At 40.6% G+C, this 17,484-nt stretch overlaps 2 protein-coding genes across 7 annotated transcripts in view; one reads left to right on the forward strand and one right to left on the reverse strand.

Annotated features, from left to right (window-relative positions):
• Abcc12 (ATP binding cassette subfamily C member 12) overlaps window positions 1–17,484 on the forward strand; it is a 993,341-nt gene that overhangs the window by 539,586 nt on the left and 436,271 nt on the right. The gene's annotated exons all lie outside the window — the stretch shown is intronic.
• Window positions 1–17,484, reverse strand: part of Phkb (phosphorylase kinase regulatory subunit beta) — a 205,845-nt gene that overhangs the window by 25,161 nt on the left and 163,200 nt on the right. For 4 of the 6 annotated variants that reach the window (XM_042277369.2, XM_076571769.1, XM_042277371.2 and 1 more), the window contains 6 exons: window positions 15,522–15,583; window positions 15,271–15,433; window positions 14,187–14,268; window positions 12,086–12,143; window positions 9,877–9,967; window positions 6,873–7,075 (listed from right to left, as the gene is read on the reverse strand). In XM_042277369.2, coding sequence (XP_042133303.1) covers window positions 6,873–7,075; window positions 9,877–9,967; window positions 12,086–12,143; window positions 14,187–14,268; window positions 15,271–15,433; window positions 15,522–15,583 — 659 coding nt within the window. Of the gene's footprint in view, window positions 1–6,872; window positions 7,076–9,876; window positions 9,968–11,099; window positions 11,191–12,085; window positions 12,144–14,186; window positions 14,269–15,270; window positions 15,434–15,521; window positions 15,584–17,484 lie in introns of all 6 variants that reach the window. The other 2 variants (XM_042277370.2, XM_076571770.1) reach the window with 1 other exon arrangement.

Here is a 17,484-nt window from a genome sequence, read left to right on the forward strand (position 1 = left end):
GACTATTTGAGTCACCTTACCTGTGAGATTTTACTATGGCAGCCCAAGATGTCTAAGACGCCAAGGGACAGGAAGTGGGGAAGTTGCAAGGGAGGACTTTTGGCTTGATTGACACTAACACAGGAAGTGTGACAGTTTGATGAAGCAACTGAGCCTCCAGTTACAGAACTGGAACACCATGACTCACCCCCTTGTCCCAAACCTCATCGACAGAATAGAGGTGGGACAGCTGTCACCCCACTTTCTCATCCCCCATCAAATGTCCTTCAAGACAAAGGTATCAAAATGAAGCTAATGAACTTGGGGCTGTAGTCACCAACTCTCTTCTGTATTGCCCCAGCAATGCTGAAGTCTGTATCTTTGACACTAGTGGCCTTCTCTGAGCACCAGATATGTGATCTACAGAGGCCGTCTTGGGCATCAGACTGGATTCATCTGGGTCATAGTTGCTTACAGAATGCCAAGGCAACATGAAAGGTAGAGCTGAGAAAGGCCTGATAGCACACATCCCCAGGGGTTTCTCCTATTAAAGCCTGACTGACAGGCCTACAGTGGAAAGCAGTTGATTGCAGGTCTTTACAGTAATGGCCTGTCAGGAACTTGATCTATTTCAACATGAAAGCTGGCACACAAATCAATAATGAGACAGCAAATCAAATCATTATAAGGTTGGGGTAGCATTCCTGTGAGCAGGCTGATTCTGCTCACAGTAAAGTTGAAGACACCGCACTGGCAGGATTAGCCTTGGAGAGAGGAGAAAACACTGGGCTCCTGGTTTAAAGAGCAGCTGGGGCAATGTGTGATGCAAATCAAGAAACCTTGAAAAAGACTCAGCAAGGTTGAAGCACAGATAAAAGTGTAGGCAGCATGTGGGAATTGAGGATAAGAAGTAACACTATTAAAGCATGTGCATTCAGTCCAGCCTAGTGAATGCCGGCATTTAATGAAGAATATGATATAAAAATCTGACCAGTTAATGTCTAATTATAACTAACACTAAAACAAAATAATAATTGAAAAAATTCAGACAAGAACGCCCACCTGAGATGCTGTCATCACCTAAAGAATAAAAAAAAAATCAAAACTACTTTCTTTTAATTTCCCAACTTAAAAAAAACATTACAGTAATGAATATCTTAGAAGCAGCTACAAGTTCAACAATTCACAAACAATTTGGCCTTCAAACACTGTGCAAATAATTTGTTCACCAATTTTTAGCCAATTAAAAATGTTCCAGGGACTGATTCAAGATAACCTTTCATATCGAAACATATGGAATATGTGTTTGCTCCTGCCAGTAGGCAACCACTCAAGGTGTGCTGGGGGTGGGGGCAGCGGGGTATCATCTTAAGGAGTAGAGATCTTAGTAAAAACTTACTAAGTATGAGGTAAATAGAAGAATATGTAAAGAGACAAACATGTAAACTGGAATCCCAGAGAGAAAAATGTCACCTGTGTGAAAACTCTAGCAGACAAACATACGTAAACTGGAGTCCTAGGCAGGAAAATGTCACCCATCCTGAAGAGTCCGGCAGGGCCATGGATCAGAACTTCCTGAGAGGACAGTTAGACCTTGCAGAACTCCCTGATGTGGATAGTGAGACTTTGCAGATCCAAAGCTACTCATTGTCCATGGCTGTTCCTCTCACCCTCTTTAGAACCCATTCTTGTTGTTATTGTTTTTGTTCTGAGACAGGGTCTCACTGTGTAGCTCTAGCTGGCCTTGAATTCACAGAGATCTGCCTGCCTTTGCCTCCACAAGTGCCACCACACCCAGCTTTGGCCTCTTGCTAAGGGCTGCAGGAATATATCATAAAAACTCAGCTGGTTATGGCAAAGCCACTACCTGAAGGGATCAAGGGATTCCTCCAGAGGAAGCCAATTCCAAGGGGCTTTGGGTGGTGTTTGTTGTTATATATCAGCTGTCTTCTGTTATGAAAATCATGTGTGCCTTCATAGTTTTCCCAATTGATTTTTCTCTAAGAATTGCTAACAGTGTGGACTGATCACTCTTTGGATATATACATTCAAGGTATTTGGAGAACAACCTCAGGAAAGGCTCCCCTCCCTCAGGCTCATCTGTTTCTCCCTTTTTAGTACTGGAATCAGATATCTCCCTTAGCCACTTTCAAGGACAAACAGAAATAACAGTCCAGACCACCACATGCTAGTCTCCTGATTTAAGGTAAATTCCACACAGAGACACTGCCTAGGTCAGGTGGACCTTAAGTAATAGCTTGTCACAATTTAGCTCGGACCCTACTTTCCTACAGCCTTACTAACTTTATAGACCCCTAACTTCTTACCTAACCACTCCTTGGAATGTAGATTGAGCACATAAATTCCCTTTTTAATATACTAACCTGCCACACCAACTCCAGTGTCGTCCGTGTGACATGAACAATTATGTCAATAATAGCGGACGGGAGATACGTGTCCCACAGGACTAAGCTCCCTGGAGGTCCCTGGCAGAGTGCCTGTGTTATGCCTCCTTCTTGAAGGAGACGTGCTTCACAGATCATGAGCTCCCTGGGCTATGGGTTCTGTATAACTGCTTTTCTGATAATGTCCTAATTAATCTATAAAACACAGCCAAAATTAATGAATGCTTGGGTTGTGAACTATGGAGAAAAGGGGAAGCTGGACATGGACCTTATTTAGATATAGCAGAATGAACTATTCCTTAAAGACCTCAAGCCTCAAGCTGCTAGATAATAGAAAGTGTAATAGTTTAGGCACTTCTAGGGAATGAACACTCACCCACTAGGAATCATTTAGGAATCCCAACTAAAGTGATTTATGGCAGAAAACATTATCTCATAGGAGGCAGATGGTGGGCCCCTCTGTTGAGGAAGTTCAGCATGGAAAACTTAAGGACTACAGCAGAACCCCTTCCCCTTACAGGTGTAAAAGTACAAGAGTCCATATTCCAGCAGGTAAAAAGGTTGTATATTAGAAGAGATATATGGTAAAGAACTGAAGACTTAGGGAGGATCTGCAGCATCCAAATTGGCTAAATGGGTTATGAGAACCAGAAAAATAGAAGTTCATAATAGACTAGCGAGCGGCTGAGATAAAGATGAAGGACACAGCTGCAAGAAGCCTACACAAGTCTAGGAATTGTACTAAGTTTAAAAAACACAGACTGCTCTTTGGGTCATAAAGTTCTTGTGAGTGAAGGGATATGTCTAGCGCCGATTAGTAACTGTGTGCTTGCTGTTTTTGAAAGATGATGTAATTTAATTATTGCCAAGCTCTTGTTCCTTGTATGACTTGATAGTTTTCTTTTCTGTATATAAACTGCTGATTTACAGAAGTAAAATTGCAGCAGATTCAAACCACTTCTGAGTGTGTTGTCTGTCTGTCAGTCGCTGAATCCTTGCCTTCCTGACTACCCAAGCCCTGATTCTCCTACGGTTGTGGTACCTCCGATGGGCCAGTCTGTGGCACTAACCAATCATTAGCTCTCTGTTGACCTCCTCCTTTAACCACTCCCTTTTCAGATTGTAAAAGAAAGCCTGATGGTCACTGCCACGAAAAATTCTTACCTGCCTTTATGACCTTACAGAATTCAGGCTTGGTGACCTGGCTGGAGGGGGAGGTTTGCAACTGCTTGGCTATATAACTGTAAAGCTAGAGACTGGTAGAGGAATAAAGAAAATGGACTAACGAGCTTTGTGTGCACAGATTGATTTGCCAACCTTAAGAATAGATTCTCAGCTGGTTGACAGATTCTCCCCTGGACCCTGCAAAAAAAGACTATTAGGGGCTGGACGCCAGTAGTCTATAATAGCCTCCATTTTTGACAAACTAATACCTTCTACCAATCCACAAGTGAAGAGTATTATCAGATGTCACTTGAAACCCACAGCAGAGTTTTCCTAGCTTTGTTGTCACCTGTCTACTTGGTGGCCCCTACCATTATATTTGGCAAATATGCTGATTTATAACTTTCTTTTGTTCTATAGAAAACTAATATACCTCTCTCTGTTCATGGTGCTATTCAGGGCAACCTGAATCCATGTTCCTGGTCCACAGACACTCACTCATATTTTGGCTTAAAATAAACTCTTATTTACTTTGAGGCTGAGCACTCTGTTCTGCATAACATAGTCTTTTACTCTTGAGAGGGGGCATCTCATAAGGTCTACAAACTGAGTAACTGCTACAGAAAAAACATTCTAAAACCTTTGTATGACTGTCATGAATGATCACTGTGGGCACGGCATGGGGAAGGCTTCAGGAATGGACATGTTTCATGAGATCCAATTAGGAAATGGGAGATTGGACCATGCCAGAAAAAAGCAGATAATCCTGTTGGGATTCTGAGTTTCTGTAAGAAATGCTTTGGGGGTCATTCTACCAGACCCTAAGGGAGGATTCTAGGTTGAAAAGGACTCCACTTCCAGGGTGACTGTATCTAGCGAGATCACAAGGCTTCTCTAAAGCTAGATCCAGAAGTCTGTGTCCACAATGTGTTTGAGGGGGAGGTGGTCAGGGGTTTTATGGTTGGTGATGTTTTGCCTTTGGATTCTTGAGATTTGTAGTGCTTCAAAGGAATTCCTCAGAGGAACCTGTTTTCCAAATGTCACAAGGAGCTCAACTTATCAAACATTACAGTTATGATGCTGTAAACTATCTTCAAATTCCTTTTCTAGAGTGAGGAGCCAAAGCAGCGACTCCGAGGCATCTACACCAGTTTCCAATCCTGATTCTATGACCATGGGCAAATTACTTAATTTCACTCATTTCTGATAGCTTGTCTGTAAAGTGGAGGTTTTAAAAGGATCTTATGATTTATCCCAGGGATTTAGAAGGTGGGCTCCAGTAGGCACTATGTCTCTCTCTCTGAGAACAAGAAGGGTAACATACAAGTTCAAGACAGTCTCATGACATGGCTGCAGAACTAGGATTCAGGTTCAAGTCTTCCCAAGTGACACAAGTTGCTATCTAGAGAGGTGGAACAGATGGCAAGAACGGTCTGACCACAGCGGATCTAAGGGCTCCTTAGGGAAGATGAACAGCAACTCTCTCTTCACTTATAGCCTGTCATCTTTCCCCTTGCTGGACTTACTAAATGGCCCACAGGCCTAGTGCATATTCACTAATCAGTAATTTTCATCTACCCTAGATGTACAAAAAGAAAAAGGCAAAGCATGGTTTCCAGGAAACTACTGCTTCAAAGTGAAAATAGTGACCTTGAAAGTATGATCAGATAAATCATTTTAAGCTCTTCTTAGTTTGATTAAGCCAGTATGGATCTATCAGCAAGTAAAAAGGTTTGTATTTTACATTTTTGTTTTGTTTTGTTTTGTTTTATTTACGTGTGGTTAACATGATGAAACTCTCCTTTGCCAGAGGTAATTTCCAATATTACAAAGAGGGAACAACTTGCTCTAAGAACTCCAACTTTTCAGACCACCTTACTCTATCTCTTGGAGTATGTAAGGGACTTAGAAATAGTTTCAAATCATCTGCATTTCTTGTCTCATAAGTAAAGGTGTAAAGTTTCATTTTTTTATGTTTCCTTAAAACCTTGGACTTTCTCAATTTATAGCTTCATGATCATGTGAAATCAACCTGAGTTTAATGGCAACCATACTTCAAATTGTTATCTGAACTAGTGATGGGCAATATCATATTTTCCCATGATTCTGGGTAGCAGGAGTGAGCTACAGGTCCTTGTGATCCACCTAATCACAGACAAAGAACTGATACTAACAGTGTATTCATGGCATTGCAGACAGTATGGACAAGTAGCTATTAACACATTAGTGTCTACACTTTGGTAGACATCAGAAATAAAATTAAAAAGTTGGAAAGCAATAAGTGACAGAAAGGAAGATATATTATAAAGGCACTTGCCACCAAGCCTGACAACTTCAGCTCAATCCCTGAGACCTACATGGTGAAATGGGGAGACTTCTCTCTCTCTTACACACACACACACACACACACACACACACACACACACACACACACACACAGTCACACACATATGAGTGAAGATAAAAAATTGCTTAAATCAAGGAGAAATTGATATGAGAAACTGCAAAGAATTTTATCAACAATTCAGGTCAAGTAGAGCAGAAACGGTGTCCTTATTCATACTTACATACCCATGCATTTGCACTCACCAAATAGTGAGTACACATTGTTCCCAACAATTTGTTTCTCTACATGCTTGGATATGATCTGAGTGTTTTGGATAAGGGCATATTTATATGCCACTTATAATACACTTCATGGGCCATGGCTTTTGAAGCATTTCCTCCTCACCTGGATGGAGCACTGAGGCTGATGTGGAGCAAGGCTGGGGAGGCCTAGCACCCTCCAGGGCAACAGAGCTTGTTACCCTACTCATGCTTCCCCACAAACTCTAGATTAGGGACATCTGGAACCGCCAGTGCCTTACTTTCAGTTTTTTTTACCCAAGTTTACAATAGCAACAAACCAACACTAGATTTTGGTAGAAAACAGATGCAGAACATTCTTAAAACGCCAATTTCTTACTGGGTTATGTCTCCTGACATAGTTTTGCTGGAATATCATTTTTCTGTCATTGCTCATCCATTTTATTTTTAAGAATTTTGACAAGTATTTGTTTACTTATTTGTTTTGACGTGATATAGCTGTTGAAGTCATTGGTGTTTGATTGCACTGCTATGATTTACTTGGGCAGTAAATACAGATGTGGATTCTTTTAGGCCACTGGAATATACTTCTTCATACCACAAGATGCTACTCTCACAGGACGGAAGAAAGAGGCACGGTCCCAAATATCAATAGATATAGATATTGGCTTTACATGTGCAGTCTGGATCTATTAGAGGACCACTTGAATAAGTCTCTATGCAAATCAAAGCACTTACCCAATTCGTATTTTCAGCATGCCACTGAACAACTCAGGGCTATTGGAGATGATCCAGCCGATATGGATGACCAGTTCTTGCTGAATGACTGCCTCCCTTTCATCGTGGGTATTACATTTATAATAGATGATGTTCTTAATCACTCTGGGAGACAGTGGATTAGAGATGACCTCCTCTTCATGTCCAAAGGCACCCAAAGTTACCTGTAAGTGCCAGACTGTACTGTTAACAAATTCCTAGCTACAAAAAAAAAAAAGGAAAAACATTCAAGGTTCAGGATGACTGGCAGGCTGAAATTGCTCTATGCAAGCTAGGGAGTTAGAAGGATAACTGTTTCTGATATTTATTAAAAATGGCTGTCAAAGATGACTCTCCCTGAGGTCCATGATGGTTCAGAGTCTAGTCTAAAATGTAAGGGCAGATGAGGGTCTGAGGGGAGTGAAGACTGAGTAGATATAAATAACTATTAATTTTGGGGGAGGGCAATGCTAGTGCTAGAAAGTCCCTAGAGAACCAGAATACATTCGATAGTTGTATTTTACTACATAGTTCGGCATTTGGGAGATCTATTTTTTACAGTTTCTCAACTAGAACCTTCTGCTCTATAAAAACATTTCAACCTTTCCAGAGTCAGGAGGAAGGCCATGCTGTTTTTGTGTAGCCCTCACTGATCCTGGAATAATGTGAGTTATATATGGAGGGTGACGATCCATGGTACTAGATGGCTCACCTATGGAATGAAGGGATTGGCTGCCCTCAAGCCTGGCAAAGGAAAAATCCCAGAGGAAATGACAAAGAAAACTCAGAGCAGAAAGAGCGGATAGAGCTGGCAGAGGACGCCTGCAGCCCCCCTCTTTCTTGGCCAGCTGCTTCTCAGGGCTCTGCAGCTCCTGCTTCCCTGTCATCACTACTTCTCATCTCTTCTGCACACAGCTCCTGACTGCACGGGGCAGGAAAAGCAGCAGCATCTCAAAGACATGTGCTTTTAGAGATGAGGGATGAGGAGCAGAACATGGTCTCGTGCTCCAATGTTGTACTGGAAAGAACTGGCTTGGTATAGTGGCAAACATCTCAAATCAATTCTCTTGGAAGCTGAGGCAAGAGGACAATGAGTCTGGACGCAGCCTGAGCTTTAGATAATACATACATAAATACATATATACATACATATACATACCAAGTAACCTCTAAGAACTACTGATTTAGCAAACATTAATGACACCAACCAGTAAATATGAGTATGATTACTTTGATTAAAATATCATCATGTAAAGAAAACAGAGGTACATTATTGGCTCCCAGAGATAATGAGACTAAGCTACTTTTAGCCAAGAGAGCTTGAGACAATTTACAAGTCATTTGAGGAAACCACACTACTTCAGGCTGGAGCAGATCTTATAAATGAGTAAATGCACACTTTGCTTTATTTCCATTACTCTGTCTGTGAAGGGATGAGAACCAGTTGAAGAAGAAACTGCCTGCATCTGGTCATTAGGCTGAGCTGTTGGCATCTGGCCTCACACTTTGCTGTAAGGGAATATTTCTCTGGGAGATGTGTTGGTCTGGTGGACAATAGTCCAGCCATAGCTGGAGGGCAGGTTCTGAGGCTTCCGGAATGTGGGTACAGGGTCTTGAAGGCAGGCTGCAGCCTCTTATGGATATGCTCAGAATGGAGAAGATAAACCCACCCTTCTAGTGTCAGGCCAGTAACTGCCAACAGCTCTAAAACCCATGAGCACAGGTAGGAGGATTAGCTCGACTTCAGCACTATGGGGATTTAAACCCAGCAGAAACATGTTTCTCAAAGCCTGGCTAACTTCGTTCATAGATGCAATGGTGTTGGACAAGAGCACAGGCTCTGGATACAGGTAAAGATCCTGGTAATAACAGGTACTAGGTAAATGACTTTCTATTCCTTGGTTTGCCAAATCACTGACAATGGTTTAAGTTTACCTCCTAATGTGGAGCATGGAGTAAACTATATGGAAAGTAACTTTTTCTCAGTAATTTCTTATTAGTGTTATTATTTTTAATTGTTGAACAACATCATATGAGAAGGTAAATATCATTATTCTGATATCCCTAAATCTGGGTTTCCAAATGAAATTATTTCATTTTTAATTAAGAGCCCTGAAATATGAGCAATTAGTTGATGGTATTGAGGAAAGTTAAAGAACTCAATTATTATTACAGCTTTCTATATCCCTAGATTAGCTGTCAGGAACACACAATAAACACATGCATTTCCAAAGGGGAGGCAGAAGGCAAACAGGATTACATGCTAATCAAACAGTGAATCAGCCAGATGAGCGGAGGTTACAGCAAAGAGCAGTGGCACCAGACTTCACATGCACAGCTCAAGCCAACCCATTTATTACCAAGGGTGTGGAAAGAGACACAGGGCTGGTGAGGGAGGAGGGAGTGAAGGAGGGAGGGAGGGAGGGAGAGAGGGAGGGAGGGAGGGAGAAAGAGAGAAAGTGTGCCAACTATAGATGGGTCTGTGAGCAGAAGTGAAAGAGTCGAACCTGGTGGGTAGGAAGGAGCTAGGCGGTGACATGGCCTGGAGTGTCAAGGGTAGAGGAACAGTACAGGCATGTAGACTCTGCTTTCACTTGAGCATCCATGAATTTATAAGGACTGGGAAGGGAGGGATCAGGTGGAGTGGGAGGAAAATGTGTGCTTTGCTATGCACCTGGCTTCTGCTCTGCACATCATAAACCTGTCTGAGTGCCCACTAGGGACACTATTCTATCTCTGCACCAGAATCTTCACTCAAGTAAACTTGGGGGCCGAAAAGGAGAGCCCAAGGTGCAGGACGGAGATGAGATGGCCCACTAAATGCTCTGCAGCTTTCAGACTGTGCTTGAGGAAAGAGACTTTTGAAGAAACTCCCAAGCCACTGGTAATCTCTTTGTGAGCGTCTGTGCCATCAAGGTAGGCCAGACAGACATAAGTGTCCTAAGCAGAAATTGTTGGGAGTGTGATGCGGAAAACAGATACTTACCTGCTTGCCCTGTACTAAAACATTAGTAATGGATGGGGCCAGGCTGTCCACTACTTTACTTAAAAGACTTGCTGCACGGCGTACAACCGACCTGAGGGCAAAGAAGAAAGCAGGCCAGATCTTCACAAACAGAAAAGATGATGAATGGATGGTGCCCTTGATTTGGGAAAACTTAAAATATATACAGTTGGGTCCTCACATGATAGAGAAGAGACAAACTGTCATTAGACCTGACCCTTCAAAGACAGTCTCACCCTCACTGTGGCCACCAAGCTGTGGCAAAATGCATCACTGGTGCCAAGATCAATATCAAAAAAAAGGGGGGGGTGAACCAAGAGGTCCTAACTATTCTTTTAATTGGGATGGGAGAGGGAGGAATTCATCTGCTTTGCATCAACAGATGGATGAAAGCATCACCGATGCTTGTGACTGACTCCTATACCAATTATACTACATTTCTTTCTAGAACATTCTTTTAAATCGTGTGTGTGTGTGTGTGTGTGTGTGTGTGTGTGTGTGTGTGTGTGACTGTGGGTACACATGTGTATATGTGTGCAGGTGCCTGCAAAGACAGGCAGCCTGGAACCCCTGGAGCCAGAGTTACCAGTGGTCATTAGCTGCCAGAAATGAGGAACCAAGCCTGGATCCTCGGGAAGGGTGGTATATGTTCTTAACTACTGGGCCATCTCTCTCTAGCCTTGAACTGTGTTTCTTTTGATATCTGGATAATCAGATGCCTGGATTAGGAGACTCAGTAGTGAATTTCAAAAATGAATTAACCTCACTTTCTCTTTCAATAAAGACAGACTGTTGGGGGAAGGAATTCACACTTCTATTTTTACATCCCTGAAAAAGTCTTAGAATGTAGAGAGAACAGATTTACACCCCCCAAATTACACCACATGCAATATAAGACAGTTCCCCTCAAAAGTAAAATTTATATGAACATTTAGAGAAAGTAAAATCAAAACCATTTTTTTTAATTTCAGGATCTCCACAGAAATTGGCCTATAACAAGCATTTCTATTTCTTAATTACAACATGAATAGACTAGTAGAAAAACAAGCCAGTAGCTGACCAAGTTAGTGAGACACATACTTCCCATTCCTAGAGAGACACTTTTACCAAATACTTGAATACCAAAAGACGCATATAACCCTTGGAATGCAGATAAACCCACACAGATCAAGCAACTTGAGTTTCCCAAATTCTGAGCATGTTACCTGTTTCCCATGCACCAGAAAGGTGGTAATGTGAGGGGCTATAGAGGAGGAAAATTTCTGGGTAAATGCAGCCCCGTACCGCACAGCCAGCCTGGGGGCAGTGGAAAGCCATAAAAGGGAGAATAGAATAAATAAAGCTTCTGGAACTCGATGGTTTAAATACAACAGTCAGCATTTCTAAATGTTTGCTACCTAGTGTTTTATCAAAGACACAGTCTAATGCAGAAGCAAGAACTGGTTTTGCCTAGTGCAAATGACACTATATGTACATGCGAAACACACGATCTATAAAAACATCTACTGACTGCATGTCTTACTGTGCTGAGAGCTTACAGTGGAAAACTGAAATATCTAAGCTGGGTGCTTATTATTTCCCTAGGCAGGAAGAGTGCAGTTACCATAAAGCAGAGATGTAGCACTTAGTTAGAAATTATTTTGTCCAGTCCCCTTATTTCAGAGAATAGAAAGCTGAGGTTTACTAAGATTAAGGGAGTTTCATAAGAAACAACTTGAGACTTAATTGCATCAAAATGCAGAGCTGCATATTGAGGTCCACTCTCTTCATTGTGAATTTAAACAGCTTTATTCATGACTCTTTCAACTTAAGTGATGAGATCATCATCTTTCATTACTTTTGCTTAGGATTAAATGGTCTTTTATGGCCTTCTAAAACAATAGAACAGATTTTCTAAACATAAGATGGACCCTAAAGAACCTCCTCAGGATAGTGCAGCACATCAGAATTACGGTCCTGCTATCCCAGTGAGGGAGGACTCAATCCCTGCAGGGTTCTCATCCCCAGAGATCTTCTTTTAGTGTCCTGTGACACAGGAACACCCTTCAAAAGGCTGAAGGCAGGGGGCTGTAACTTTAGAGCTTAAACATCAAAATGAAGATGAGCACCGTCTGTAAGAATCAACTGTTATCGTTAAGGTACTGAATATAACAATACAAAAATGAAAACACAACAAGGAAACAATACAAACCAAAGCTTTTTGGTGCCAGCTCTTCTATACACTCTTTCAATGTGATCAGACACAGTACCTAGACATAGGATAAGAAAAGTCTTCATTGAAGAAAGCTTTTAATTAAACACACAACATTTATTTCCCTTAAATAAACAAAACCTCTTCAATCTTTATTTTGTTTTGAACTGCTTGGTTTAAATATGTAACCCAAATAAGAAGCATGTGGTCCCAGCACCTTTATGATTTGGTAGTGCTTTCAAAATTCTATTGTTTTCTTAACTAATATGTAATCTAAACTTTTAAGCAAATACAAGTATTATTTTAACTTTCTACAGAAAACAAAACATAGTAAAATAATTAGGTAACTGGGTCTATACCTATTTTTTCAGTGAAGGGTTACTGTTCAGTATGTGGAGCTGTGATCATCCAACAAAAACCCCAAAGATGCACACTTAGGCCATGACTTACATGTGGTCAACACATCCCCTGGGATTCACACTTGACCAAGACCCACATGTGGTCAGCCCCCACACCCCCAGGACGCACACTTTGGCCATGGCTCACATGTGTTCAGCACTCTGGACTGGTTTTGTCAATAAGAAACAATGTGACAGAATTGAACTCCAAAAGTTAGTAAGGATAAGGAAAAAGATCTTTAAAATTTCCTATCACTCATTTTTACAGTCATAAATGAGAGGATGCTGCCAACACTGGCTTGGTGATGCAGGCTGTATTCCAAGCCGCCCAGCGGAGGCTGGAGGACTGCAAGGGCAGAGCTTGCCTGGACCACGGAGAGGGTGAATGACAGACAGTGTGCACAAGCTAGTGAGGCCGCCTCAGAAAGAGCAATAACAGGGCTAGAGATGCAGCTCAGTGCCGAGCATCTGCCTAGCATGCACAAGGCTGAGATTCAACTCCCAGTGCTGCAAAATAAAAACAATAAAAAAGCAATACTAAAGTCTTTCAAATATCTAAGTAAAAGACTTTTATTTTCAAGTTTATAAAAAAATTCTTTGAAAATATTTCCCAGTAATAAATAACTAAAAATAAATCAAAACCCCAAAATAACTCCCAGTATTTTATTGTATAATATTTTAATGATTGGAAAGATTTAAACATTGTTAAAATAATTATTTAAAATTCTAGATTCCTAGTAATATGTTGAATTCTTTTTTAATTTTAACTTAAAAATATCTTACTTCCTTTTGGTTTAACTGAAGGTTGGATGTCAATGACTGTCCTTAATACAATTAAGATTCTGCTAATACTTAGTATTAAGACTTAAAAAAAAGATTTTGTTTGAAATCTGCTTCATAATACTGAAGAACTGTGACTTACAATAATTCAGAAATTAGGGAGGCTTTATCTAAGTGAGTTTAGTTCATTACCAGAACTGTGACTATTAGTGTAACAGTGGCATTTAGGACCCTTCCACTTTAGCCAAATTAACATGTACCCCTGAACAGTGTTTTGAGACAAATCCAAAAATCCCATGACTGGAAATTAAACATTTTTCAACATATCCTATAATATTCTGTACCATAAAATGCCAGGAACAGATCACGATATAGAACTTAAGGATTCCTCACAGCAGCAACCTAACATACAAATGTGGACTTCAAGGATAACTGAGTCTCCTCCTCAGGGCAGAGTGGACACAGACACAATTAGAAATGAGTTATTTTTCCATTGATTACCTTAAGAGCAAAATTCTATTAAGTGCCATATTCTGTTCCAAATGGCTACTACAAACCATGAAGAAGCCAATTTTCATAAATGTAGCTATTCAATACTATTCTCAAAAAATTGCAGGAAATAAAATGGGAAACAGCAATGTCAATAAGCAACTGTAGGGTGCTCAGAAGTTCACAGTCACAGACAGAATGCAGGCTTTAGGAACAGTCAAGCACAGAAGCGAGCTACTACATGGGAGTCATATCCGAGTGGACTGCACTAGAGGGAGAAGGAATGCCTTCCATTTAAAGGGGTGAAGATTTAATGGAAGAGGAAATAACTTAGAACAGTGGGCATTTTTATGCATGTTTGATAGAAATTCTTCTTATATTATCTTATATATAGAGGTCCTCTTATACATATGTCCCTGCTCATTTACTCTTACCTTCCATTGTGATGAAGTTAGGGCCCTCTCTTTTGAGCAGTATACCCAGCAGGATGGTTTGACCAGCCAGACAACTACAGTCCTGAAAACATCAATTGGCATAAGGAACTGGGATGAAATGAGTATCAGTAACCATAGGATTTAACTAATAATAAAACCACACGAAGCAGAGAGGGAATAGCCTGATATGGAAGTAAAGAAAGATAAGATGTCATTGATATAATAAATATAAGATGACATTACAGATCTGTTGGTCTGAGATGCCTTGAAGGCGGAGGGTACACAAGCCAGGTTCTGGATACAGCAGGATTTAATGATCAAATATTCCAGTAAACGAAACAATTGGTGGACAGATTCTACAGTGTATAAATATTAATGTACCACTATCTGATACTTGGCCAAGTCACTCTCTTTCTGATTTTACTTACTTATAAATGGGAGACCACGCTGCTACTACTATCATGGTGTATGGAGAAACATATGACAGAAAGGGACACATAAAGAATATTTATATTTCAGAACACTGTGTATGTTCTTCGTGACTGCTATGGGATATTTTTGCTTATATGGATTAATAAGAAGCTAGCCATGATTGGAAGGAAAGAATCTAGTCTACATGCTCAAATCTGTGTGGCTCAACAAGACCCAGTGTTTACAGCTCTACCAGTAAGGTTTCATTTCTTTTTATAAGTGTGAATAATCTCAAGAGAGATTAATAAATTGCTAAAACACTCATGTGGGTACAGAAAGAGGACTATGTTCCTCAGAGAGAGGGGAGACAAAGCACTTATTGGAGCTAGACGCTGGGACAGGAGAGGTATGGATGGAGCTGAGAGAGAAAAGAGCGCCGAAAGCAGGCTATGAAGAACCCATAGGCTGCCATCACTGACTCAACCAACTCCAATCTGAGAAAGCCTATTCGTCTGCATTCTTTCATGCATCCACACTGACTCTGGCCCAATAGGACAACTTTTCACTGCTTGCCCTGGGTGCAGATCAGCCACCTGTTTCTCTCAGAGGACACAAAGACACACAGCCTGACTGGGAGGTTCTGTTCTGGCAGGTATGATTATATCTTGCTCACATTCAGCTTCTGGAGGATTTCATGGGTGGGTTTGTTTCTCCACTCGGAAATGGTGATGTCTGGTTCCGGTTTCAGCTCAGGAGCATCTACGGTACTGCTCTGTCGTTTGACTTTTGAATGCTTGGGAAATTCTAGTTCTTCAAAGCTCTTAAATTCTGGAAGTCTGGAAATCAAAAGAAAACATTTCATATTTCCCACTTCTTACTATAATCACAAGAAATGCAAAACCCAAGTAACTCAAGGGAACTTACTTTTCTGTGTCACTAATTCGTAGGAAGTCAAGCTGCTCTACCACAGCTCCAGATATCAGTGTCTGAAATGGGAGGATTGAAAATGTTTACATCTGTCAAACTACACTCTATGTGCATACGTTCTATAAGCAATGCTGAAGCTTACTTAAACATGATTCTGAAGTGATTTCCTAAATTCAGAGATCTCTATATGTAACAAATGAAAACAGAACACGAACATCGAAAAATAGACTGCACACACTAAACAAACAAGTGCATGAGTCATATTAAATAGGGCAGCCACCACGAGATGGCCTCCCTGTTACCTGAATTTTAAGCATTTATTCGTTCATGACAGTGCTGGGGATTGAGGCCAGAGTCTCCACTGTCTGTTTAAACCTCCATCTTTATATGCTTTATTTTAAAGTAGGTACTAAACTATTTCAGCATTTATTAAACATTTAGAAAATGAAGTACTAAATTGTGTTGAGGAAAGGCAATAGAAAATTATACCCTGGATTCTGATATTGCAATATATTTCAGGCCCATACAGTGATGTAATAATCAACTCTCCCTTTTACAGGATCATGAAGGTAATGATTAACTAAGCGATTGCTTCTCTGAATTCTGGCATGTGGCAACCTATACTTGGTCATTTTCTATTTTATTACTTCTCAGTTATAAGTTGGTCTATATTATAAATGAGTCTAATCTCAAACACATTTTTTACTTGTCAATGTATCATGGTGAGTAGTATGAATAGATGATTAGCATTACTTATCACTTTTAATAATCTATACTACTGTCAGAAAATAAGCTGAAAGGTATTTTTTAATTAAGTATCCCTATTAAGATCATCTTACAAATACCATTTTATCCTAGTTTGATTCAAATATAAAAAAGCAGTGGGAAGGAGATATTGCTTTTGGGGGCAAATGAACCCATCATTTTTCTAGTGGAAATGATGAAAGAGGGACATTCATGAATACATACAGATACAGGAAGGACATACAACACAGGCACACCAATCTTCCTGTAGATAAGGATAAGAAAGCCAAATGTGCAACCTCTGTGTACATTTCAACATTGCCCAACTATAAGTAGACTGCTCTTAGATTATGAACTTTCTAAGGGCATGGTCTTTGTCTGGAATTGTTGAATGGTGTTTCTTAACATATGAGCTCATAGCTATACATCTTGTTCTTTGGTAAAGTAATTTGTTAGACAAATTTTAATGGGCCATATGCAAGCATTGTATTAGGCGCTAAGGATTAGTATAAAAAAATATATGAAATCTTTGCTCCCTTGAAGCTGACTATGGTGGTTCAAAAGAAAATGACCCCTAAAGGGAGTGGCACTATTAGGAGGTGTGGCCTTGTTGGAGAAAGTGTACCACTGTGGGGGTGGGCTTTGAGGTCTCTTTTGCTCAAGCTTCTCTCAGTGTGACAGTCAGTTGACTTCCTGTTGCCTGCAAGATGTAGTACTTTCAGCTTCAGCACCACACCTGCCTGCACACTGCCATGACCATCTCCCCATCATGATGATAATGGATTGAACCTCTGAACCTGTAAACGAGCCACTCTGATTAGACGTTTTCTTTATAAGAGTAGCCATGGTCATGGTGTCTCTTCACAGCAATAAAAACCCAAACTAAGCCACTGACCTTATGAGTATGTCTATGAGATGGAGACTATAAACTTAGTATACACCAGATAATGTAAGTGCAAAGCAGAAAAGTAAGTGCTGAGTAGAAATAAGGACAGTAGGAGGATGGGGTACCAGGGCAGAGGAATTTGAGGAGGCAGGTTAGCCATTGTATGTACATGACCTGGAAAGTTCTCTAAGAAGATAACATGTAAACTAGACACTGGGAGGAGGACTGTAGTCCACGCTCAGGCCGAAGGAGGACTATCAAGTGCAAAGGTCCCAGGGCAGGAACACCCATGGTGAATTTGAGGAGCAATAAGGAAGACAGCATGGCTGA

The sequence above is a fragment of the Peromyscus maniculatus genome, chromosome 5 (genome assembly GCF_049852395.1).
Source record: "Peromyscus maniculatus bairdii isolate BWxNUB_F1_BW_parent chromosome 5, HU_Pman_BW_mat_3.1, whole genome shotgun sequence".
In the NCBI taxonomy this organism is placed as follows: domain Eukaryota; kingdom Metazoa; phylum Chordata; class Mammalia; order Rodentia; family Cricetidae; genus Peromyscus; species Peromyscus maniculatus.